The sequence below is a fragment of the Helianthus annuus genome, chromosome 15, assembly GCF_002127325.2.
Source record: "Helianthus annuus cultivar XRQ/B chromosome 15, HanXRQr2.0-SUNRISE, whole genome shotgun sequence".
Taxonomy (NCBI): domain Eukaryota; kingdom Viridiplantae; phylum Streptophyta; class Magnoliopsida; order Asterales; family Asteraceae; genus Helianthus; species Helianthus annuus.
The window spans coordinates 8,751,292-8,778,302 of record NC_035447.2 but is presented as its reverse complement, the minus strand read 5'-3'; the positions used below and the strand labels follow the sequence as shown (position 1 = coordinate 8,778,302).

At 35.5% G+C, this 27,011-nt stretch overlaps 4 protein-coding genes and 1 non-coding gene across 5 annotated transcripts; 2 read left to right on the top strand and 3 right to left on the bottom strand.

Moving 5' to 3' along the window:
• Nucleotides 1-231: 231 nt before the first annotated feature.
• On the bottom strand, nt 232-4,989 carry LOC110910439 (protein LOW PSII ACCUMULATION 1, chloroplastic). The gene is made up of 6 exons (XM_022155077.2): nt 4,667-4,989; nt 2,903-3,475; nt 2,275-2,325; nt 1,407-1,577; nt 588-633; nt 232-458 (listed from the first exon to the last, which is right to left on the bottom strand). Exons 1-4 carry the CDS (start codon nt 4,885-4,887, stop codon nt 1,436-1,438), a joined length of 987 nt encoding a protein of 328 aa, XP_022010769.1. The 5' UTR covers nt 4,888-4,989; the 3' UTR covers nt 232-458; nt 588-633; nt 1,407-1,435.
• A 1,211-nt stretch (nt 4,990-6,200) lies between these two features.
• On the bottom strand, nt 6,201-9,073 carry LOC110910440 (monothiol glutaredoxin-S10). Its single transcript, XM_022155079.2, has 5 exons — nt 8,766-9,073; nt 8,584-8,657; nt 7,258-7,332; nt 6,831-6,857; nt 6,201-6,436 (listed from the first exon to the last, which is right to left on the bottom strand). Exons 1-5 carry the CDS (start codon nt 9,020-9,022, stop codon nt 6,372-6,374), a joined length of 498 nt encoding a protein of 165 aa, XP_022010771.1. The 5' UTR covers nt 9,023-9,073; the 3' UTR covers nt 6,201-6,371.
• Nucleotides 9,074-11,580: 2,507 nt separating this feature from the next.
• TRNAV-AAC lies at nt 11,581-11,654 on the top strand. Its single transcript has one exon. It is a non-coding gene; the product is annotated as a tRNA-Val (tRNA).
• A 624-nt stretch (nt 11,655-12,278) lies between these two features.
• LOC110910441 (probable indole-3-pyruvate monooxygenase YUCCA8) lies at nt 12,279-14,056 on the bottom strand. Its single transcript, XM_022155080.2, has 3 exons — nt 13,328-14,056; nt 12,836-13,207; nt 12,279-12,724 (listed from the first exon to the last, which is right to left on the bottom strand). Exons 1-3 carry the CDS (start codon nt 13,982-13,984, stop codon nt 12,539-12,541), a joined length of 1,215 nt encoding a protein of 404 aa, XP_022010772.1. The 5' UTR covers nt 13,985-14,056; the 3' UTR covers nt 12,279-12,538.
• Nucleotides 14,057-25,897: 11,841 nt separating this feature from the next.
• Nucleotides 25,898-26,636, top strand: LOC110913225. The gene is made up of 2 exons (XM_022158071.1): nt 25,898-26,063; nt 26,128-26,636. Exons 1-2 carry the CDS (start codon nt 25,898-25,900, stop codon nt 26,634-26,636), a joined length of 675 nt encoding a protein of 224 aa, XP_022013763.1.
• The last annotated feature ends 375 nt before the right edge of the window (nt 26,637-27,011 follow it).

The window sequence follows — 27,011 nt, the reverse complement described above, 5'->3', positions numbered from 1 at the left end:
GGGGGGGGGGGGGGGGTACTCAAGTTAACATTTATTATAACTTATAAGAGGTGTAAACGAGCTGAGACCAATGAAGCTCGAGCTGTAATTATTTCGGCCCTAACCTACTTTAATCCAAAAAAAAAATCAACTTTGCTACAATTTGATGTAATTATTTCGGCCCTAACCTACTTTAATCCAACCCATTTTTACCTGTCCCTTTCTCAGGATGATATTCTGAGATTCAAGACATATATAATTTTATTTTCATTAGAATCCACCATAAACATATGATGGGAAAGAAATAACGTTATCTGAATGTTAGTATGATGATATAGGTTCTACAGAATTTATAATGTAATCTGTCACCTGCTATACAAAACGGCACAAGTAGTTGATATCCCATTCATTTGACAAGGCCATTGCGTGTATGTATTTTCGTAACTGTCATCATCTCCGCTTTCCGAAAGGTTGAAATTCTGCAAATAAACCATAAAAAATGAATGGGATTTCTACTTGAATTCAACTCTGGCTATAAACATATGAACTTTTATAAAACTGAATCACCTATTGTTTCAATAAAGTATAAAATGGAGCAACAAATAAACCTGAGTGTTCTGAATATTAACAGAAATTGGTATAGCAGGTGACAACCTAGAAAATCAAAAGGAGATAAATCAAATAATCAATATAAAAGTAATAGTACATTTTAGCACTTAGAGGTGGCAAGATGGATATAGATCAAGTGGTTTGGTCAAAATACATCGCGCTAGGTTGGGTTAACCTGAAAAACTTTTTGTCCATTTTTTTTAAAGAGTTAAATGCCATTTTAGTCCCTGTGGTTTGGGCCATTTTGCCAGTTTAATCCAAAGGTTTCATTTTTAACCTGTGGGTCCAAAAAGGTTTCACACTTTGCCATTTTAGTCCACTGGGTTAACTTCATCCATTTTTTCTGTTAACGAGAAGGCCAATTTGGTCATTTTGTATGTAATTCTGATAACTAAAAGGGCAATTTAGCCATATAAAATGACCGAATTGGCATTCTTGTTAACAAAAAAAATGGATGAAGTTAACCCAGTGGACTAAAATGGCAACTGTGAAACCTTTTTGGACCCACAGGTTAAAAATGAAACCTTTGGACTAAACTGGCAAAATGACCCAAACCACAGGGACTAAAATGGCATTTAACTCTTTTTTAAATGATAAACAAATGATATCAACAACATTAACTAATACAATAACTATGAATAGAACAATTCATGAAGTTGTATACATTGAAAATATGCTTGGAACACCGTTTGACGGATTCTCTTTTTAGCTAAATAATTCTTTCATTTGATCCATTATAGATTAAAAATAAATCAAATCAACCCATTCATAAGTAATTTGCCACCACTAATTAGGGTGTTGCTAAAAATGTGTCAAACCTCCATAAATATAGATAAAGAGATGATTTTCATAGGACTCTTCCATCCATGCCATCAAGAAGACCAGACCACATTCCTTTAACTGGAGGTAACTGTGCTACAAAAGCATTCCAAGGTGGGTAACCCACACCACTCCCACGAACACGCCCATCCAACCGTAGAGATAAATACCTTCAAGTTAAGAAATTTTTTACGTTTTAACGTTAAATTTTCAAAATCAGGTTAGAATTTATGGGCATTACCTAGTCAAAAACAAAGTTCGTTTAAAGATTAATTTAAACGAAATAAATTATATTCAATTTTCTTACCAAGTGAAATTGATATATAAGAAAAGGACAAATTTCATGAGATAGAAAAGAGCTTTATTCTTTTCCATGATTTTAGCAATAAAATTTAAAATTAACACAAATTATAAACCATCTTAAAATTTAGGGTAAATTGCAAAAACAGATAACATAAGATTCTAACTTTTCTAATGTAGACATTTTCTATCTCATTATGGGTAACAAAAGTTCAATTCTAAGCATTATACAGTAACTGTTTAAAGAAAAGTAACATTAGATGCAAAAATTTAGAAAAGTGGCAAAAAATGTTGAGGTGCAAAAATTTAGTGAGCCCAAATCAGCAAATTTGTAGAATTGGTAATAAATATTGCACTAAGTAAAAAGTTGCATGCTAAAATCAATAGAAACATTAAAGTTCGTTTCTAATTCATGCTGTTTGCCATTCAGGAAAAACAACCAACAACTATGAATGACAAAAAGAACAATGACTAAGCATTAAGTGGGTGCATTAAACATTCAAAATATAGCTCGAGACTGCATAAGCCTAATTGCGTAAACAGTAAATAAAAGAGAAAATAGCTTACACCGGAGATTCAGGTGATACATTGGCAAGTTTCTTCTGCTCATCTAGCCACCTGGTGTATAGGCAAATAAGTCAGGTCATATCTAGTTTTCTTATTTCTTTTAGAGTAAAATGCCATTTTTGTCCCGGAGGTTTGGCCAGTTTTGCGACTTTCGCCCAAAGGTTTGTTTTTTCTCATCTGGATCCAAAAGGTTTGAAAACTTGCCATTTTCATCCGGCTCGTTAACTCCATCCATTTTTCTCCGTTAAGTCAGGGGTGTTTCCGTCTTTTTGGTTAACTGAAAGGGCAATTCAGTCTTTTTCACTTTATGTAAAAAGACCGAATTTCCCTTTAAGTTAACAAAAAAGAAAGAAATACCCCTGAATTAACGGAGAAAAATGGATGGAGTTAGCAAGCTGGATGAAAATGGCAAGATTCCGAAGCAGAAAAACAAACCTTTCGACGAAAGTCGCAAAACTGGCCAAAACTCAGGGATGAAAATGTGGCATTTTACTCTTTGTTTTATTTAATAGTAGTTTGCGTTCTTTCTACCACTAATTAAGGACTTAAGGCAGTAGTAAAGCATGTCTATGTGCAATTCATAAATAGATATAGAAAGAAAGAAAAGCAGGTAAATTTAGTCACATACTCAGACCATTCGGGTGTAAGAACAGGTACGAGCTGCCAAAGCCGTCTTCTTTTCTTTGTCAACTCCTTTGTTTCTTCGGTTTCATCAAACTCAAAACTCGGCACGTTTCCATCGGTACAAAAAGGCACCGCAAGCACCCCTCTTTCAATAAGTTGTTCAGTAAACGTCTCACTAAGTTCAAAAGCCTCTTTTATAAACGACGAAGGTCCAGCAAGGATCACAAGTCGTGCAAGTCCTCTAAACTCACTAACAGTGATAATCTTCCTTTCATCTACACGCAGTTTAAGGTTCGATAGGTTTTCTTCTCGTGAGAGCCTGGCCATTTGGGCATTTTTTATCTTGTTTTCCCTGTAATACAGGAATGCAAACAGAGCTGCGGCTCCTATGTCTATACCAAGGCCTTTGGCTATATCGGTAACAGCACCCGCTCGTGATGGGTTAGCCAGAGCACCGATAAGTTGTGTGCTGGCTATTAGTCCACCAAGTGAAGCTTGTGCGATGAAAGCAAGGTAGAAAAACATCCTCACGGATCTAAATGGTGTGAGAACTTCACTCCTAATCCTGGCTGAAGAACTGAAGACCAAACAGATTAAATATAATTATTATTCATTTATCAACGAGTTTTATGTTGATTCATGATCCTAATTCATTAACCTAGTAGAATAAGTAATATCCAGTCTGTTAATTCTGCAACATGATGATGGTTTCACCTATTCTCAGTTCTCACAACATCAAATCAAAGGCCTAAATTCATAGCTTCGCATATCTAATGTTTGCAACCGTGAACTTCTAAGCCAAGGCGTTCAGGATTCGACTCGAAAAAACTTGAAATTCAAGTTCAAATTCCATTTCATATTGAACTTGAATTTGATTTTTTTTTTTGAAAATAAAAAAAAATTGAAACTAATTGGGCTAAAGTCCAGAAAACTTGTTAAGTTACATCAAAACAGAAGGTAGACGGGCAACAAGCTGCGCCGCCAATCCTTTCTGAATTGCAAACCCCAACCTCCCGAACACAAACCCCTGCCCCCCTGGGGTCGAACAATTGCTGTGGATAACCCGTTGAACCCTCGTCAAGAAGTTGATGGCTTCTGGCGCTAGGGAGCCAAAAGTATCAAAGGCAAAAGGGATAAAGACATGTTGGTTCTCTGCGCAAGCTTTAGCGTGCTTATCCACTTTCTTTGATTTTGCCTTTCTTGATTCAAATTCGAATATCGACTTTAGAATTTGTGATTTTCTATTCCATTTGAAATTGGAATTTAAGTTATGCATATAATTTTTTTTGTTTTTGTTTTTGTTTTTGTTTTTTTTTTTTTTTTGTATATACATAATTAGTTACATATACATAAAATTAGACTTCTAACTTTGAGCTCTTAAATTGAATACAAATTTGAGAGTAAAAAATATTCAAGTTTCTGAATTCGAATCAGTTAATTCCACTCTAATTCAAATTCCAATCGAATTTGAATTCAGCTTTAAAACTTCAAATTTCCTATAACTCTATTCGATTAACTCGAAATTCCATTAGATGAACACTCCTAATCCAGACATGAAAATTGAACAGCAATAGAATTCACACAGGATTATCTAAATCAATCTGAAAGGATAAACTCTAACAATCGATATCGATAATCATAACTTACGAACTATAATAAGCGATCCGGATAGTAACAAACTAATAAACCCTAAAATTCAATACAATTCAATCGAAGACGTATCGTATCTCGTCATACAAGTGTATTAAACAGTGAAATAACCGATTACCTGATTTCTGAAGAGGACGACGGTTTAGCTGTCGAGCAAGTGACTATCAAACGACCTCTTGCTCCGTTCCTGATTGTATCCGTACGGCCGGTGGTTGTGGCGGTGAAAACGGAGGTCAATTTACGGCCGTCGATGTGGAAAGAAAACCCTAAGCATTTGAAATTTTGACGGAAGTTAGCGGAACCGGTGGTGATGATGGCGAGTTGCGCCACCGTAGACATGGTTGCGAGCCGCAGTGAGTCGCCGGAGAAGAGCAGGTGGTGGTTGTTACAGTTGTAACTGCTACCGTACCACCACTAGTGGTGGTTTGATTTTTTTATTTGTTATTAAATAAATATTATTATTTTCGTTTTTTTTTGTTTGGGTGATTGGTGGAATGCCACGAGTAAGTTTTGAGACCAGACCAATGCAAAATATTGAACCCTTTATTGGACTACCTTCTAAATTGAACTCTTTATTGGACTGGTTTCTAACCGACGTGAAGCGGAATCAGAGATAGGGTCCACAACTGCAACCAATCACTTCTATGCTAAGTTAAATCACTATACACTTTTGAAGAGCGTAGTTAGTTAAAACATTCACTGTGTACATGACACTAACATGACACGAGCTTTTGCAATTTTTATTTAAAACGCTACACATAGTCTTTACTCTTTAGACATTTCAAATATGTGGTTCGGTAGACTATCAGTCTATCACCGACTCTAAGCATGTATATTCAAGTTAATTTCAGTTAATAATAACAATTGTATCATCACTCAAATTAAATATTAGCAATAATTTTAATTTATAAAAAAACACATGATAAAACTATAATTGAAAATATCATTTAAAAAAACTATAGATTTGATGTCTATTTGAAACAATTAATTTGATTATTTATATAGAGATAACCATAACATAACCATCAATATTGGTTATAAAAAATCATAATCAAACACTTGAGAAAAAGTTCAATTATTCCATGTATGATTTAGGCGAATGACTCGTGGACTAAATAATGAACAATTCGAGCCTAAAATCGAACTCATTTAATAAACAAGCCTTAACTTTTTTTTTATCGAGCTTAAGTATGTCCACATGCCTAAACGAGTTACTACGTAATTTTTTTTGTAATATGCTATATAAATCTAGTTATTTACCTAAACATTATTATGATTATGTAAAGTTTTATGATGAAAATAACCTGATAGGATATACTATATCATATCATATATAAAAGTTTTAATTACAAACATATATATAGATGAATACAAGTATATAAATAAATTTATAAAATAAATAATAAGCGAGCCAACCTCAAGCTTTAAAACTACTCACGAGCCAAACTCAAGGTTTAGATATAAAGCTTAAAACAAGCCAAATTTGAACTCTCAACAGGTTAAATGAGCCAAGATAACCCCAGCTCATTTACACCCTCGAGTTATTTTATTCAGTTTTTCTAGTGGAGAGCTCAGTCTAGCTCGTTTACACCCCTAGTTATGTTATTCGGTTTTTCTAATCTCTACTCATGCACATGAGATGTCATTAGCAATTTAGCATGCTACTCATCCTTTTAATCCAGTTATATCACAAGATCAACAAGATTACATCAAAATTAGTCAAGTTTGGCCAACAAAACAGCAAAAAAATATATATCATTTTTTGTGCATCACAACAATTCAGAAAATAAGGTTGTGCATCAAAACAGTTGAGCAATATCGAGTTAGGTGTTTTTCGCCTCAGCCAGCAAAGCTTCAAGTTCCCCCTTCCTATGTAAATTGACAGTATCTGCGCCAAATCACAAATCAACATTATACAAAAACATCCGAAAACAATTTACTTTAAAGGGAAACGGGACGTAAGTTAACCCAAGTGTCTTTAATTAATGATACAAGTATACAACCTCCTAAATCGCTTTATCTTACGATTAGACTATCTCAATAATAATATAATTTTGTAGTCGTAACATTATTTATGTATAAAAATCGGAAAAGGTCAACAAGTGTATCAGGTCAACAGAATACATACTAAACCATAGCAGTTTTGGCCCATTACGTGTTCCACCAACCCGACTTGTTTATACAAAACCGGTGTAAGAAAGTACTAATATATTATTAAATGTAACCCAAATCAGAATCCACATACGAGAAGAATGAGCTAAAGGAACTGGTAAAGAAGGTACCTGTACAACCGCCTATGTGCTTGCCCCCTGTTAGAAAAAACGATAAATGAGCTCAGAAATTATGTTTATTTTTTATTTCATAGTTTCTTCTTTAGTGTTGTTGATATTGTAAAAGAAGATGGAAGGTCAGCACTTTCAGCAATAGTCACACCGTGAGTGCGGACCCTTCCATTACCTTTTACACTTTGTGAGACACTGTGACTTACAACCCATTCGACACGTTTGAGATAAAACATAACTCAACTAGGCCCACTTATACTAAAGGAGTCGAAAGTACATTCTATATCACGCACGTTGGGTGCTTATGATTAGAAATCTATGCAGTACGCGGCTAACTGCTTATGATCGAGATCAGTTCAATTAAATTATACCATGCTAAGTATCAAGTGAAAAAATATATGACATTCTTAATGCATAGTCTACATACCAATAAAAACATTTGGAACGGTATGTTGTCCAGTTAGCTGTTCAAGAACTTTCTGTACCTGTGGTCCTTGCGCACCTGAAATAAAAAAAATTAAAAAGTGACCTTCGGCAGTGTTTACAAACCCTAAGTTCCTAACAACTTATTCACAGATATTGCAGCTTTAACTACATATATGAGACAGTTCCACTGCTTGAATGAGGTCAATCGGAGTCCATTTGATGCCCTTTGTACGACTTCTTATTCTTAGGAACCTTTGTATTTGATCCTAAACATCATGATAACTAGCATATGACATGTGGGGTTTGGTCAAAAGAACCTTGACTACAATTACAAATAACTGAACAATTAGGGGAGTGGCACAGTGGTTTAAAGACGTAAAGCTAATCCACTGGGTATTGGTACGTCTAAAAGATTTGGTCCCTGCCAAAATCCGTAGCATTAAACGCTTGGCAGCTTGCCTTAACATCTGCTTCATCCGCATCTTACGTCTGTGGTCGGAACGTATGTTATGGCCCGGCTGCACCATCAGTCCCAACCCGACTCACTCCTTTGTTCCTTTGCGCTTCGATCTTATGATCACCGTTATGTCAGGCTATTGATGCCCGGTGATAGAACCCAAAAAACTGAAAGCCTTGATTACTAAGAGAACGATTACAATTAGCCACATTCGAGATAGGCTTGATCTCCAATTATAAGGTAAGAACCCTAATTTAATAACATAAACATAGACAATCTAAAAGGAAAACAGAGCCTGCTATTTAACATAATATCTGGTGTTAACTGCTCCTAAAAACTTGGTCTTCTAACTGCTCCCCACCATTCAATTTTCCCGCCACCCACATTAATTGGTTCTGACCCGCACCAGGTTCGTATCACCCGGGCTCGACTTGGATATAGCTGACCGAGATCTTTTGGGTAACTAGAGTTGATCCACCAACCCGTTGTCCAAAACACGACGCATCGGAGGATCCGTTCATTTGTCAGTTAATCAACAAGACCTTGTTTTCATCAAGCTATAGCTCATTCCAGGGTATATCCCGTCAAATAGGGATGAGCCCGGTACCGAAAATCCCCAAAATGGGTACCGGTACCTGAAAATACACAGTACGATACAGTTCATTACCGGTATTTGAACCTTCAAATACCGGTACCGAACCTTCAAATACCGGTAATGAACCGTATATCGTACGGGTACCAAAAATGCCAAAATTCGGTACCAAAAATATGTCTATATAAACACCTCTTATGTAACCCTAACAATCTAAAAGAATTACCAACTTCCCCCAAAAAATCCCCAAATTAAATAAAAATAAAAAAAATCCTCACCAATTTCATCCAATTCAACAACAAGCGGCTGCACACCAATCTGATTAAACAACGACTTCACTTCAGAAGAATACCTTAACAACACGATAATCAAAACATAAGAAATCACTTCAACAACATAATAAGCTTCAAAGTTCAAACCATAAATTAAAAAACATAAAACCCTAGGCTAATTAACTTACGGACACCAGGTTTTGGAGTAGACAACAACGGGATTATCAGCGACTGTTTTCTTGACAGTATCTTCTAACCGAGAGTCAAAGGAAGCAGTCATGGAGTGAACCTTGAGAGCACCATGTTTCCTGATCGTTAAACATGTTCGTGATGATGTTTTGCGATGAGAAAAGTTGCGAGAGATGAACGGAAGAGAAGGGGAGTTAGGTATGTGAGAAAGAGAAACAGATGAGAAGGTTCTAGAGAATACAGAAGTTGCTGCCATTGATGCTTGCTTGCTCCTTTGGTCCTCTGTGTTTCGTGTTTATGTATACACATTTCGGGTTTCCGAATTCGGTTTTGTCACGAAAAAACCCGCCATCCGAAGGACCACTATAGTAAAAATCCTTGACTCTGGAATGATATTTTGTCACGAATGAAACTTCAATCAATGACATCCCCAAGAGAAAGTCACCGGTACCGATAAAGCACTGTCCCTTTGGTATTTGGGTTTAACCTAAGGTTGGAGGGTGTGGGATGGAGCCCCTGGGGGCTTTATCAAGACACATTAGCGCCATCTAGGATCCACGTCAGCCAGGGGCTCTATCACGCCCCCCTTTAACTTGCATGGTGTGGGATGGAACCCCTATTAAACAAAATTAAAAAAAAAATTATTGATTGAAATGATGTGGGCCCCATCTAATAAAACCCTTCTTCCTCGTTACCATGATGGACAGAGCCGTCTCCGAGAATGTTAAAAAACTTTTGGGCCTCATGCGAAATAAAAAAATTTGGGCCCCCTCCCTATAATTGGTATTGATCAAATCTTGGTTTTGTTTAGTGTGATACAATACGGGTACTCGATATAAATAATAAACATTATGCCCAACAGGTTTTTATAAGCACAACCAGGGGTGCAAACGAGCGGAGCGGCTCGCGAGCTACTCGAGATCGGCTCGAGAAAAAGCTCGAAACGAGCCGAGCCTTATCGAGCTTGAGCCTAAAATAAAGCTCGTTTGTTTATCGAGCCTTAGTGTAAACAAGCCGAGTCGAGCCAAGCTTATTTAAACTTGTTTACAAGCCGACCTCAAACCTAAAAATAAGCTTATTTAGTAAACGAGCTCGAGCTTCACTTATCAAGCTCGCGAGCCTAAAAAGTCTATTATTTATATTATTTTTATTTAATATATTAATTTATAGATAATAAACGAGCTGAGTTCGAGCTTGAGAAAATACCAACAAGCCGAGCTCGAGCTTTGAAAACAAAGCTCGAATCGAGCCGAGCTTGAGCCCGAGCTCTCATGTATATTATATAACACTTAATAAAAAATTTTCGGGCCCTTTGTAAGTTTGGGCCTCGGGCCGTCGCCCGGCTTGGCCAGCCCAATAGCCGGCTCTGATGATGGAGCCCCATTAATGGCGCCCCAGTTTAATTTGCTTGGTGTGGATGGTGGCGCTGAGGGGGGCGCTATAGGCGGTGAGGTGGCACGATGGAGCGGCCCATACCCTCCGACCTAAATGGGATTTGGTTAATTTGAATTGAATAAATTTAGTTAAACGAAGTAGACTCGGGTAAATCGAAGGGGCTTGCTGGTTGAATCCTTGTTTATATAAAAAAAATTGCTGGCTGATTCCTTTTCTATAAAGAAATAGATTTTTTATATAAAAAATAAAGTACTTTTATACATTTTTATATAAAACTTAAGATAAAGAGAAACCGATGTCATTCTCTATAATTTAAGTTAAGTTAAAGAGAAATTGGTGTCATTCTCTAAGGACAACTACTTTAAACTTTTGTGTGTTTAGATAAGTTTGTAACCTTATAGTTGCAAGGTGTAAAACTACGTCCATAGATCTAAGAGCCATAACATTACTATGCATATGATCATTTCAACTCGACTAAGTAGGTTCACAGCCTTTGACGCCTTTCTTTTTAACAATTTGGTTTTTTTTTTTTTTTTTTTTTTTTTTAGTTATAAATAATTCAATTTCATTCATACTTGTAAAGTTACATCAAAACAGAAGGTAGACGGGCAACAAGCTGCGCCGCTACCCCTTTCTGAATTGCAAACCCTAATCTACCAAAGACAAAACCCCGTCCCCCTGAGGCTGAGCAATTGTTGTGGATGACCCGTTGGACCCTGGTCAGGAATTGGATAGCTTCTGGCGCTAGGGAGCCAAATGTGTCAAAGGCAAAAGGGACAAAAACATGTTGGTTCTCTGCACAAGCTTTAGCGTGCTTATCAACTTTCTTCGATTCTGCCTTTGTTGCTGCTTGTCCAGCTACAAACCCGTTTTCCCTTAAACCAACCAGAGGGGAAACCCCCGTGAGGTCCACACAAGCATGTTTCCCTCTAGCCCAACCAAAGACAAGAATATCCGCTGGTCGCAGAGTAGATCTCCCTTCCATAGGGTCTGTAAGGAAATTCACAGGAGCCTCTTTCTTAGCCGAAATCCCAGCTCTTCTCAGGATGTCCCATAAAACATCTCGCACCCAGTCATGTCGATATTTGAACCCAGGGAGCTCTTTACAATGCACTGCGTGCTCTCCGTGTTTATCCATACAAGCTTTACGACATATCGGGCAGGTTTCATCTTCTGGGTACATAGGGATCATCAGCCGGTATTTGGTTGGTTTAAAAAATATAATGCATTCTTAAAGTATTTGGTTGGTTTGTGCAAAATTGCTTGCTTAAAAAAATTACGATGGAGCCTCTATTTTCTTGGACCATGTTTTTGTTGGGCCTTTAACCTGTTTTGTGATTACTGAAAGCCCAAAAAATGTAACAACACGTAAGTGTTCTAACATGTGATATTGTTATTCGTCAAATTCTTAGCATATGTGGTTTCGTGGTGTAGTTGGTTATCACGTCAGTCTAACACACTGAAGGTCTCCGGTTCGAACCCGGGCGAAGCCAAGTCCTTTTTTATTTTTTTTTTCTAATTCACTCTCAGGTTTTAATTTTCACTCTCTTAGCTGTATTAACTTCCAAAAAACTGTTTCACTTCAGTTTTGATCAATGGAAACAAAATTAAGTCTATAACTGAACCATATACAAACTCATTCAGATTTTTGACTTGTAATCAAAGTGTTATGTGGTTCTTGACTTGTTGACAGGTTATAAAGAAGTATACATGAGGCTTTTAACGAAACCGGAAAATAAGAGATAAATGATAATGAAATACGTAATCAGGTTGTTATCTGACATAGAACCCGTTTCACTTTCACTAATACTCGTATGAATTGAAGTATCGTTTTATGTTGACGTTTACATAACAGATCATGTTGTTTCCTATAAAAAATAATGAACGGTAACTCGAGCTCAATAGAACTTCAAGTTAAGTCAAGTAAATTCATATATTTTCAAGTTTTAGCCTGAGCCAAACTCAAACTCAAACCCAACTCATCAACAACAATACATAATAGTTTTGTTTCGGGATTCCAGCTTCTTGTTGGCCCCTGGTTTCGTTTTTATTCCTTAATAAAAATGCCGCCGTTCGGAAAAAAAAAAAAAAACACTACATAATACAAAGTTACCATATTAACTTGAACTAAAGAATATTATTATTCATTGTATAAAGATTGTACAAATAAATCATTCAATAACTAAAAGAGAGCCTCATCATCCTACATTCAAAATGCCCAAATTTACAAAAACTATAATTTGGACTCTTTCTTAGGAAGGGCTATCCTACTCTTCTCCTCTTCTACTCTTTCTTTTATTTTCCTTTGTATACACAAAAAATTTAAAAATATAAAAAAAATCACATATACTATTTTAGGAAAATTGAGTAGCATCTTCTATGAGTAGGACACTTCCTTTTTTATTTGATTTAATTCTTGTTTCCAAACACTCCCAATATCTTGTGCTATTTTTATGGCATCCGCAGAAACACCTGCAAGCCCTCTTCTTGTAAACCCTGCTGCATACAACCCATTTGACATTTGACCTTTTGGGAATCCATTTTGGTCAAACAGTTGACTCCCCTGTTCATAAAAAGTCAAAATTCAATAAGTCAAACTGTAATTTGTACCAATTTTATCCAAAACAGAGCAAAACAGAGTAAAACAGAGCAAAGATTCAATCTTTTTAACTACCTGTAGCCAATAAGGAACATTGCTGCAATACCCAGTTGCCAAAACAACTGAATCAAGTTCTTGAAAGTCGCCATTGATGAACTCCACTGAATTCCGGTGAAATCTTTTGATTCCGGGGACAACTTTGATGTCACCGGACCGAATTCTTTCGAATGCACCGATGTCGAGAACAGGGGTTTTTCCATGCTTGTTCTTGAGTTGTAATGGGCCTAAAGATGGTCTTTTGATCCCATATTTTTGTGTGTTTCCAAGGATCAACCATGTTAAAATCAATAGAATGTTATCCACCAGCCATAAAGGAAGCCATTTCATCATCATAACCGCCAAGTCGAATGTCGATTTTCCGAATATTTCTCGTGGTAATACATGAACCTGTGATGACATTTGAAAATTGGGTTAGAAATCTTTGATGGGTGTTTGTTTTCTTGGAAAAAAGATTTGATCTTTAACGTTTTCGAAAGCGTGTTTTCGAGGGTGTTAAGGATTGCTTACCGAGCTTCGAACCACCATCGATGGCTTTGCATTGTGGTTTGAGAGATCAAGAGAGAGTTCCATGCCGGAGTTTCCACAACCGACGACCAAAACTTTTTTTCCGGTGTATTTCTCGCCGGATTTGTAGTCTTTCGCGTGGATGACTTCGCCGGAGAATTCTTGTAAACCTTCGATATTAGGTACCACGCCTTCGGCGTTTTCTCCGGTTGCCACCACAAGCATTTGGCACATATACTCTGTTTCGGTCCGGATAGAGCCCATTGTCGATATGGTTTTGACCCGCCATATGCTACATTTCTCGTCGTATTTTGCGGATTGGACACACTCATTAAATTGTGGTTTAATGTCGAATTTACTAGCGTAATTTTCGAGATAGGTAATGAATTGTTTTTTATTCGGGTACTCCGGGTATTCTTCGGGGAAGGGTAAATTCGGAAGTTGGCAGAATTTTTTTGGGAGGTGAAGTTTTAGTCGATTGTATGTTCGTTTTTGCCAAAGAGAAGCAATGCAATCCTCTCTTTCGATTACTACGAAAGGGACGCCTTGTTCCCTTAAACAAGCGGAGACTGCAAGCCCTGAAGGCCCAGCTCCCACTATTATTGGGCCGTTGACCCAAACACACCGGCCCGGTACATTTTCCTCATGAAAACCAAACATTTTGGAGATTAATTGTGCTACAAAAATGGTACTTTGGAGGTTACTTGTGATGCAAGAAAATGCTATTTTGGAAAGAAGATTGTTGTTTGAATGAAGAAGAGGGAAAGAGGTATATATAGTATATAGGGGCCATGGGGTCATGGGGAGAATGGTGGGGTGGGGTGCCATGTGATAAGGGGTGGGGGTGGACTTGATGCATTTTGAAGTGGACGTATTTTTTATATGAAAAAGATATAAAGTCTTCAATTATTAATGATTGGATATTGGATATCTATTCAGTTATTCCTATTCTTTAATGTTATCTTTTGTTGTTTTATTTTGTTATTAGTTATTTATATGATCAAGACTTTTCATCATATGATTTATGTACTATATATACTAATTATCTACCTCAAAAGTCTTTATTTTTGAAATTAAAAATTTATACTACTTTGTTGCCGACGGCGGATCAATATATAATAGATGGTGAGATATTGTATAAAATGATCTTTACGTGTGAAGCATATAAGATTAGTATATATGCTTATGTAAAATTAAACAATTAGTTACTTTTAAACGCATTATTAAAATATTGATTTGTAGGTACTATTATTATTAGAGTGAGCGGGGTACCAGCGGGAAGGGGGATCGGTGACCCCATTCACCGCTCGGGAACACCGCCGCCATCGGTGCGGGAAGGTGGTGCGGGGAGAGGAATCGGGGAGAAGGCCCCGAAGAGGGGAGTGGGTGCGGGGAGGTGGAACGGTGGGCCCATGCTTGTAGCAACCAATCAACATTTTTTTTTTTTTTGAATAAAAAAACAATTCCCCTAAGAGGGGAGTGCCGCCATCAAATTGGGGTGCGAGGGGAGTTTAAGAGGGAAGTTGACGTGGCATAACCTGATTGGATGTACGTAAGAGAGAGGACTCTCCTCTTAGGGGAGTGCCCTGCTCACCCTTACTACTTTGTTCATGTATCATACATTGTAACTACTTTAGATGCATCGTTTAAATCAACCATGCATTAAGAATTTAAGAAAGATCGTTCTTTAAATATATCAATATGTACAGAAGTTAAAAAGCACAAAATTCGTGAGTTTATAATACAATTTTATATATAATGAAGTATATAATATTTTTTGAGTTTAAAGTTTGATTAAACAAAAAGAAGTCACTATTAATGTCTAATTCCTTTTTTTTTACTTTCAACCTTTGTTAACTTCTCTATCAATTAAGATCTGATCACCATACAAATATTACCCATTAATTAGCGTGATCAACAACTCAAAAACATTGAAAGTCCATTTTGTCTTTGCATATAGCCTGATTCTTGTGTAAACCGTATATTTGTAAAAAGTGTAAAAACTCATGAGGAGACTATCACACTTTAACCGATGACGGAAAACATCAGAGTAAGATGAAAACGAGATTGAAAGAGATTTCAAAACGACAAATTGTGACAATATTTAGATAATTCAAATTTTATCGATACTAAAATGGAAATACATTGTCTTGAAAGAAAAGTACAACAAGTTGCAAATACGAAACAACATGAAAAAATACATAAGTTTAAATCTAGGTGTATTTAATCCACCCTGAGTAATATTCTTCATCGTCGTCAACTAGTTTTCTACATAAGATCAACAAAACTTGGCAAGTATGCCAGTTTGAATACATAGTATAATAGTGAATAATTTTTTTTTCATATCAAACATGGTAATTTGCATATATTATTCGTTATCATACTAGCATGTGTTAACTATAAGGGAGGTCACGAAGGCACATGCCTTCGTGTATGTGTGCTTTTTGTGGGCTTAAGCCCATGTGGCACAAAGGCCACTTTTCTCATTTTTTTCCATTTAACGTGTATAAAATATATATAGGTGTTTAAATGAGTATAGAGCGCGTATGATATTATAATGCAAGTATATCGAGTACCGGTTGCGCGTATAATTACGCATTACAGATTGTAATGTGTAACACAAGTATGTAATATGTATAAAAAATATAATTCCATTACGAACAAAGCTTCAGATTACAAGATTAGGAATAAAATACGAGTGCGATACTATTACAAGTTTCCAAAATAGGAATACTAATTACACTTTCTAAATAAGGAAAGTACAAAATGCAAAGCGTTATAGAGACGTTCTCTACGTGCGTGAGTTATATGGGTGAAATGCATTTGCGTTAATCTTTGACGCAACATCTGCCAAACCTATCCATACCGTGCAAAAACAAGTAACTGTACGATGTAATGTGTAACCAAAACTTATTACATACTTCGAAAAACATCCGCTAAGTGTAAATTCATCATGCACATATTTACACCGTGTTAATGGAAGAACTTTACTATGTAAAAATTGCACACACTCAAAAATTTTAATACGATACACATTTGTTAAAAACTATTGTTTTTAATAGACAAGCATATGATATTAGGTATAAAAGGGGTTAGGCTGTAGGGTTCACCCTAATCAACAAATCATATTTTTTTTATGTTTTTTATTATTAGTTAAATCATAACATAATGGTTAAATAATCAGTTAATTAAAGCCCCTTACCTACGAGATACCACACTTTTAATTAAACCACAATATATATAGTATGTAATCCTTCTAAGCTTTTTTTATTAAAAAGAAGAAGAAGAAAGAAAGAAAATTGTATTTGATTGTTAAAAATCTAATACAAAGAGCATTTTACATTTTGTGGAAGAGACTGTGTAGGAAGTGAAAATTCAAAGTGATAAATGGACCCCACATAATCTGTACAGGAATATGCTTAGCTGTCAGGTGAGTAGGATTTTTTTTGAGGGGGGGGGGGGGGGGAGCGTGCGCACGTGGGGTACGAGTAGGTTGAAGCTGGACCTTAACTAGCTACTAGACCAGTGCGCCATCAGGTTTGCGGTCCCTTTAGTTTAGGTGAAGACTTTTCGAACCCCCTTGAGCCAACTCATGGTCTCACAGCTCATGTGTATAACACCTTTTGCCACGTGTGGGGACCCCCTCCCCACCGAGATAATTGGACCCCTACATATGTGATCTGGTCCCTTTTGATTTTTGTAGAATACCATATTAAATTCACCACAATTTATTTCATCCAATAGAAACTCATTTTCAAGCTCCAATTCGATTTTTAGTGACAGAAATTATTTTATTATATAATAAAAAGAATAAGTTGTTAGCTATAATTGTTTTTTTTGTTTATTTTTATTTTGAGCACCAAAGTGTTATATTTTATAATTTTGCCACAAAATTATTCATTTAAACCTCTTGTATTTTCCGGTTTTTTATATACACTTTCACGTAAATTTCTTTTTTTTTTCTTTTTATTAACTGATTTACCTTGCTACTTCTACCTTGAACTTGATATAAGTCTGTTTTTTTTTCATTCTTAACCAATTTACGCTACAATATTTTCCTAAAGTCGGATCGTTGTTGAGCGCGCCAGACACAACGTGCGGAAGTCTTAAGATTTTAACCCGTGCCTTTTTTTATCAACACGTTTTGAGTCGGGTCAAATATAATATGTTTTATCTTTCGTTTGCTAGTCGGTACTGTAATGAATCGAACCGATACTGATCTTAAGTTTCACCACGAAGCGGATTCAGTACTTATAATGGTATTTTATTGTTTTTTTTTTTTTTGTTATGTAACTGTAACATGATGTTTGTAATGCGCACAACACATGATGGTGAAATACTAGTTAAAAAACGGAACTAGTAGGATGCTAGAAAATACAAAATACTAGCAAACAAACTTATATGATAAATCATATCAACCGTGCCGGTCTAGTAGATTCATTTTTGTTTGACTCAACACGATTTAAATTTCTCCACTCTTTTTCGCGTTTTGATTTCTGCCATAGAAGAACTTCCAATCTTTAGCATTCTAAATACACCAAATAGATGTCAAAATCCCCAAGTGAACAACCTTTTTCAAGTCCCTTGTGGGTTACACTATTCTTATGGATCTCTAGAATTTCTTTTAGTGAGCCAATAGTATGTATTTGGATGTTGTACCATCTAGCGACTTTGGTCTAAATCTAGGAAGCGATATTGCAGTTTACCAACTAGTGGTACCATGTTTCCTCCAATATCTTACATTGTGTGCATATCTTCCTTACAATGACACCACCTTTTCCTAGTGCCATCTTTTTGGAATTTTACTAATGGCGGCGTACCATCCGAAAAAGTTTACCTTTTATTAGTAACCGTTAATTTCATATGTGTACATAGTCTTTACACGGAAAGAGCTTTTTTCTCAAACAATCCTCGAATTTGTCTAGAATACAATTCAAGCTAGCTCAAATCGGCAAAAGTCTGACCAATTCAGATAAGAGGTCTTAACCATTCAAACTCGGTATAATTTAACCATTCAGAGGCAAAAGTCTGAACCGTGCAGACATCTGCTCGCGAAACAAATAGTCTGACCATTAAATGTTAAACCAGTAACAGGAGTAACATGTCTGAACCATTAAGATCTCATTAAAAGTTGAAATAAACAACCCCTTAGACAGGTTATGCGAGCCTATAAACGAGCTAATCTTGTCTCGAACTCAACTCGAATTTTATTGATTATTCTTCCTAAAAGGAGATATCCCGATTGTCCCTAGATAATGTAAAAAAAACCCATAATCCGAACAAACAACCTCCATTACAAAGAACTTTCATATAGTTTATTTAAATCACTCTTTGTCAATAAATGAGAAATAAAGCTTGTCCACTATTATTATTTTCATGAAGACTTTTCTTAAATACGCTAGCATCGTCACAGTCGGTGATTTTCTTTATGAACATGATAGTTATACAACTAAATTTATGTAATGGTTCTATGAATATTCATATCAACAACATCAACAACGTATCTAACAAAACGATGGATTTTGTGTTTGATCCGGCTAGTCATCAAACACACGAGCCAGATCAAATACGAAATCCAAAAGGAGTAGAAGATAATCTGGACCATGGAAACATAGAATAAATTTGTAATTAGTTGGAAAAAGAGGTAAAAAGTCGTACAAACGAGCCGAGCGGCTCACGAGCTGTTTGAGATCGGCTCGAGAAAAAACTCGAAGCGAGCCGAGCCTTATCAAGCCCGAGCCGAGCTTAAGCCTAAAATAAAGCTCGTTTATTTATCGAGCCCGAGCTTGAGCCTATCATGTGAAGCTCGTCAGGCTCGTCGGGCCTTAGTGTAATTTTAGTTTATATTAATATTTAATAACATTTACCACTTATTTAAACTTGTCTAGTAAAGAGCCAAACCGAGCTTATTTAAACTTATTTACGGGCCAAGCCCCAACATAAAAATAAGTTTGTTTAGTAAACGAGTCCAGCCCGAGATTCACTTATCAAGCTCGGGAGCCTAAACGTGTCTATTTTTTTATATTATTTTGTTTTAATAGATAATAAACTAGCCAAGCTCGAGCTTGAGAAACTATCAACGAGCCGAGCGAGCTTGAGCTCGAGCTCTAATAAGTTAATCGAGCTCAAGCCTTGTCGAGCTCCAACTCAGTTTGACTCGGCTCGTTTACACCCCTAGTAAAAAGAGAAAAACTCAACAATTAGTTCCACCATTTTTTAAATAACTTTTATATACTTTATTGGTGTTTTAAGTTTTAAGCCTATAATTAATTGTATTGTATCTTAAGTTGTTATTTTTTTTGTGTTTTTCTTGTTAAAACAACCTAAAACATGATGCCTACATGTCAATTCTTATGCTTTCTTACACTTTTTATGAAAAATATCCTTTTTACAGTATCCTAAAACTGTTTATGTATATGGTTACCTAATTATGGATATCAATTGCATAATTATGTACATAGGCTGCATTATTTACGTGCATACATAAAGATCCCCTATTTTGTATAATGTGTAGATATAAAAATATATTTATACACATTGGTATCCTATTTCCATACTACAGCTTTGTAGAAATGCTTTACAGGAAGTGAGTAGACGGTGTTATATTTACAAATATATAAACAAATAACTTTTATCCTTGTGGTTGGCGCCGATAAAGCGTGTGTTTGGACACCTACGTTCATATATTAATTTATATTATGATTCTGTAATTTGTTTAATTAAATAATTTAACTCCAAAAGCCTGTGATTTCATCATAGTGTAGTAGGGTATGGTTGTGATCACGCGTAATCACAAAAATAAAAGTTGCTAGAAGAAGGTGATGAACAAAATATGTTTAATTTCCAAAGAGACTAATTAAAAAACGTATGCTACAAATTTTGTTTTTAATTACACATAAAATTACGATATCCATAGTTTGAACTAAATTATATAATTTACTCATTTATTATCAAAAAGTTACCAGATTTTTATGTATGACATGTGTCAAATATTGATTTTAATTTTTAACGAATATATATTAACTGCAAATCTATTTTCTTAAAAACTATTTTATATATTATCTTTTAAAACTTTTTTTAAATATTATGTGATGTTATAGTTGTTACGAATAAGCTTTTGTCTTTATATGTTTTAATAAACAACAATAGTAAGTGTTTTAAAGGGTTGTAAGGTGTTATATTCCTTCAACTCGTCCTTTTTTTTATTTTCCTAAAAGTAAGTCATGGGCTATGGCATTGGTGAGAAGGATCCACCTAAGACTCAATAATAAAGTTAACTATATGATATTCTAATTAAATTAAACAAATAAATAGCACGAGGTTGTTATAGTCATATAGTGATTGTGATTTGATTGAGTGGTTTTTAGTATGAATGAGTCTACTCATTTGTTTAGCTTTTAATGAAACTTTTAATAATTTAGACCTTTTAATGGTTTAGACTGTTTGTTTCGTAAGCAAATATCTAAATAGTTAAGCATTATACTAGCTCTTAATGGTTCAGATCTCCTACTGATTCAACTAGCAGCAAAACAACACGGAGGTCGGGAGGGTCCATTGACCCTCTGGCTGCTGGCCAGGCATGCAAAGTTTGATCCTTCAACCAGTGAGTTTTTGTATTTTGACCCCCCCCCCCCTCGTGTGATGCTTATAGGCTTTTGAGATTGTTATTGAAGAGTACTTACGTTGAAAAAGAAAAAAAAAGTGTAAAAGGTGCTCACGGTTTTTTTCCGATCAAGGTTGAAGAAGATGTAGAGGAGATGAAGGGCAAAATTGTAATTAAACAATCTTATAAAATTAGTCAAAAGTGTAATAGCAATCTCTAGTACTTTTCTTTTCGTGTCTTTAACTTGTTTAATATTAAAACTAAATAATGTAAATAATAATAATAATTAATAATTTAACGAAGGCCTTTTATTTTACAAGAACTATTAGTTTTTGTTAATTTTAGCTTATTCGTTGTTTTGATATAGTTTGAAATTAGTCAAGATTTTTAACTTTTTTTTCATTTTTTTACCTTTCTAATTTTTTACATCACTAAAATATATATTTATTACATTAGTAGCTGATGTGTGTGCATATATATAGCGGATGTGTATGTATATTGTGACCCCCCGGTTAAAAGTTTCTGGTTCCGCCACTGAGTTCAACACTTTTAAACCTCTAACTTGTTTAACACTTAACCATTCAGAAGTTGTCAGAGAGCCCCCTAAGTCTAATTAAATACAAAATCGTGTTCGATTCATATCAACTTCTTTATTTAAAATTTGAGTTCGGCTCGTAAATAACTTTATAAGTTTGGGTTTGAATCATTTATAATTTAGTTAAAGTTTTGCTATATATGAATTATTTCTAAATGAATTTATATTATATGTTTTTTTAACTCGTCCTCTTTTTTGAAAGTAAGTTATGTGCTTATAGCATTGATGAGAAGGAACTACCCAAGATTCAATAATAATGTTAACTAGTTTTTTTTTTTTGTCGTCGCGCGTTGCGGCGAAATCGAGCAAATGATAATGTAAAACAAACATGATTTGAAAATAAAGTATTTTGTTTAGAAAGCTAAACCATTAGAACGGTTTAGTTTGTCATCGTACTGTTTTATGATACCAAATAAATACTTTACTATAAGTGCAATTCCGTTTTTAACAAAACTTATAACGGAATGTTCGGGAAAAATCAATCATAACTACGTACTTAAGTTTTAAGAAAAAGTTATAAACGTATAATATTAAAGACGTATCAAATTAATCGATAATATATGTTCTAAAAAAGAAAAAAGAATTATTAAAAAACGGTATAGGAAATATATGGTTTTAAAAAAAGAAAAATAATTAAAAATATGTTATTAAAATAAAAAATAATAAAAAAGCTATATATTATTATAAAATTAAAATTACTATTTATCAAGCTTCACTAACAATATATATATATATATATATATATAATTATATGACAATCTAATTAAATTAAACAAAAGAATAACACACGCTTGTTATAGTCATATAGTGATATTTGATATTAGTGATGTTTAGTGTGTATGAGTCTATTAGAGTTTAACTCCGACTACATTTAAACTTAGCCTAATGGACTTAAATTAGCTCGTATTCATTCATATTAAACTCTATATCTAAAGCTCGAGTTTCTAACCTAGACAAACAATATACATATAGGAGTTTTGGAGATTTTATCTAAGGGATTTATAGGTGTTTTCATCCTTATCCTAGGGGTCTTTACACTCCAAGGTGTTATCATTCATAAAAAAAAAAAAAAAAAAAAAAAACCAAAAAAAATCTAAAACTTAAGTTTGGCTCGTGAATAACTTTACAAACTCAAACTTGACTCATCTATTATTTAATTATTTTTTGTTATATAATATATATATATGTATGTATGAATTCATATATTTACATATAACATAATTCTTTTATCATACTTATATATAACTAGTTTTTTTATATCGCGCGTTGCAGCGAAACCGAGCAAATGATAATGTAAAACAAACGTGATTTAAAAATAAAGCATGTTGTTTAGAAAGTCAAACTATTAAAATGATTTAGTTTATCATTGTAGCATTTTATGATACCAAATAAATACTTTATTTTGAGTACAACTTCGTTTTTAACAAAACTTATAACGGAATGTCAGGGAAAGAAATCAAGCACAACTACGTGCTTAAGTTTTTAGAAAAAAAGTTACAAACGTAAATTATTAAAGAAGTATCAAATTAATGGATAAACTAATATATGTTCAAAAAAAAAAAGAAAAAAAAGGACAATTATTAAAAAAAGGTAAAGGAAATATATGTTTTAAAAAAGAAAAATATGTTATTAAAAATAAATATAATAATAAACTATTATAATATATTAAATAATAAAAAACTATATATTATTATAAAAATAAAATTATTATTTATCAGCCCTCGTTAACAATATATATATAATATATATAATACTTTCTTACATAATTATATATTATGTGAAAGAAATATTACTATACTAGGTTATAGACCCACGTATTACACGGGTTGTGTGTATATATATATATATTATAAATCTCTAAATACATCATAGAACTGAAATTACATTTTATATATGATAGTGGAAACGGTTAATTAGAGTCGTATTTTATCGGAAAGATTCAACCGAGTAGCATGTTTAATTAGAATTAGATATTTATTAAATAATATAATATTATTAATGATTTGTATAAGAAAATGCCATGTGACATTAGTTAAAACTTTAAATAAGAAAATGTCATGTGGCATTTATTAGAGTTTTTTTATTAGATTTAGATTTACATAACTAGGCTTGTGTAGGTTGTTGAACCTAATTAAGGTTGGTGTTTAAAGCTAAGACTAAAGGTCAATTAATGAATAAGCTTTAATTTAGACCGTGGGGTATAATGGGGTGGGGGGTTGGGCTTGGGTTGGGACATTTGTTGACACGTGTAAAGGGAGCTCCCCCACTGCCTGGTTACGTGTTCGCGGGGTATGGCGGGGCGTGGGTTGGGTGCACCGCGTGGCAGAATGGTTTTTTAAAAAAAAAATACAAAAAATTTATAAAAAATCACACAACATTTATAAAAAAAACCTACAACTTCATTAAAATTTTAAAAATTACATAATCCTAAAAATTACATAATTTCTAAAAATTACAAAATAAACAAACCTACAGCGTTAAAAAAATTCAAAAAGGTCGATCTTGTCGAACGTCTTGTTTTCCTTGCCTCGAAACTCTATGTTCGCCACCGCCACCCGGTCCTCGTGGCTTAACTCGCCACCGGGAACGGCTTCGTAGTAAGCCTTGAAACGCTCGAGCTTGGGCCGTAGCTCGCGCCATTTATGTTGGCACGCGTTGAGGTTGTGGTGGTTGTTACCGACGTTATGTCGGTAGGCCGCGAATGCTTCCGTCCAATATTTTGTTTGGCCCGGTGGCCGCCCCTTCATAGTCGACGACGCTAGTTACGAGTGCCATTTCTTCTTCACGGGTCCAGGATGCCATACCGGTGTTGGGTTCGTGGGATGGGGGAAACCAGTGGGGTAGCGGGTTCAAGAATGGGTAGCCGGTGGGGTTTCGGTTCGTGGGATGGGGGGACCAGTGGGTTGGGGGTTACAAATATATAGAGGATGTTGGGAGACCGGGGTGGCGATTTGGTGGTATGGGGGGACCGTCTGAACTTTTAAATTCAAAATTTGAATTAGCCGCCTGACGTGGCGGGGTGAGCCAATGAAATACCGCCAGCTCGCTTGGTCATTCCGCCCCACGCCCGGCTTGAAAGCCAAGCCCTAAGGGGCCACGCCCCAACCCAAACCCACCCGGGGTGGTGGCTTAGGCGTTTTACCCCAACCCACGCCCCAACCCAACCCCCATACCCCACGGCCTTAGATTTGAACCCGGCTCAAGTAAATGCGCTTGTTTACGCCCGTAATCAATGAAATAGTATGAATTAGTGAGTCCCAAAACATCTGATCAAAAGTAAAAGTACCTAATGCATCTTGCTCAAATGAAGGTACTAATAAGTCCAAGTTACATTAAGCTCAATAACATTCAAAGAACAAACTATACATAATAAACTAGAGAGGTTGGTACCAACATTTCATTATATTTTAAAAAATAATCGTTAGGAGTCGCTTCTAGATATATGAAAAATATCAAATTTTATTCAATTCATTACATTCAAAATACTTTGGCTGGAAGTGTTTGAATTATAGAATTTGTTGGCCGGTAAATATTAGGAAAGAGATGATAGAAAAATAAAAAAAGTTAAAAAATATTTTAAAAAATGGAAAAATAGTTAAATAAGATTTAATATATGTACTTTTTATTTATTAAAAACATATTAATTAGAGAAAAACAAATAAAGTAATGGATGTAAACACTATTGATTAAAAATCACCTGATAATTTATATATATATATACACACACACAAACATAGATGAGACCAGCGGTGGAGTTTGAACAAAATTCGGTAAAGGATGGACTCTAAAAATCAAAATCGGTGAGGGCCGTACTATTAAAACTTCAATTATTTTACACTACAAAATAAAAATATGTAAAAATAACATTACGCACGAAAAATTGATGAGGCTGGGGCACCCCGGGCTTCCATTGTCCTCCGCCCTTTGATGGGACTGGTGGCAGATCTACATACAAGAGGGGGGGTGGTATTAATTTTTTTGTGTAATTCTTTGGTAAATATCGTCTCACTCAAAAGTCCGGTTGAGCCTTTCTATTGTCTCGTCAGAAAATAAATGTCGGGTCTGCCAGACATTAGTTAGACTAGTTGGTATGGGGGCCGGCTGAGGCCTGGCTAGGACAGGCGCCGGTCCCCCACACCGCCCCCCTCCAAACGGCCCGGCTAAACCAGCAGCCCACAGCCGATCTTGACGGGCCCATGATTCAAAGAAGTAGCCGTTATAACGGCTAGTTTCAAATAAAAAAAATTACTTTTTCACTTTAAATATATACCACTTTCAACCATTTTTTATACCATTCTTATCCATTTTTATAAAAAACACTCCCATTTTTTATACCAATCTTTTATAAAAAAATATCTTTTCATCCACATCCACAATGGCATCTAATTCTTGGTGGTCCTCGTCTTCTTCGGACGAAGAGGAGATGTTTTTCGCAAACGTTGTGGTAAAGGTGGCCCAGATTCTTTTGGAGGAGGAAGAGGAAGATGTCTCGTCTGAAAACGTTATTACCAGACGAATACGGATTAACAGAGACCACGAAGGTTTGTCATTAATAAATTTTATATATTTATATATTTCCTCGTATTTATATATTTTTTACGACAGGAGCGCACGAGAAGTTGGTGAACGATTATTTTTCGGATGCACCCCTTTACAATGCCGACATTTTCAAACGAAGGTTCCGAATGAGTCGCCGGTTATTCACACAGATTGCTGATGATTTGGCGGGGCTAGACCCATTTTTCACGCAACGACCCGATGCTCGGAATTATGAAGGGTTCACCACGTTACAAAAGTGTACTGCGGCCCTTCGCCAACTGGCGTACGGGACAGTGGCCGATGCTTTGGACGAGTACTTACAGATGTCGGCAAGAACTTCGCGGGAATGTTTGTATCGGTTTTTCCATAATGCGGTGAAACTGTATAGCAAACAGTATTTGCGGAAACCAAACGCGTATGATGTTCAACAGTTGTACCAAGCTCATGAAGCAAGGCACAGGTTTCCGGGAATGCTTGGAAGCATTGATTGTATGCATTGGGCGTGGCATAACTGCCCGACTGCATGGCGAGGCCAATACACGCGAGGTGATCACGGCCATCCAACCTTAATGTGACAACTCGAAATCTAGAACCTTCGATGTATCTTGATGTAACGTGTTTGAACATATATGACTAACTGAGTCGTTAAACGATATGATTTATGTGTGTACATTCTATGTGACTATGTGCTATGTGTATACGTATGTGTGTATGTATGCGACTCGAGAACACAAGGACCCGACTCGAGACCATGTGGTCTCGAGTGAACAGTAACCATTGGGTCATTGGACCGATTGGGCCGTTGGCCGGTTGGGCCGTGTACCCCATCCGAAACCCCTTTAAGGGTGCACCACTTGAACTAGTATATATATCACACTTCTAGCCAACTTTGCCATTCTTTGGGCAACCATACACACTCACTCTCCTACTTCCCTCTCACTAAAACCCTA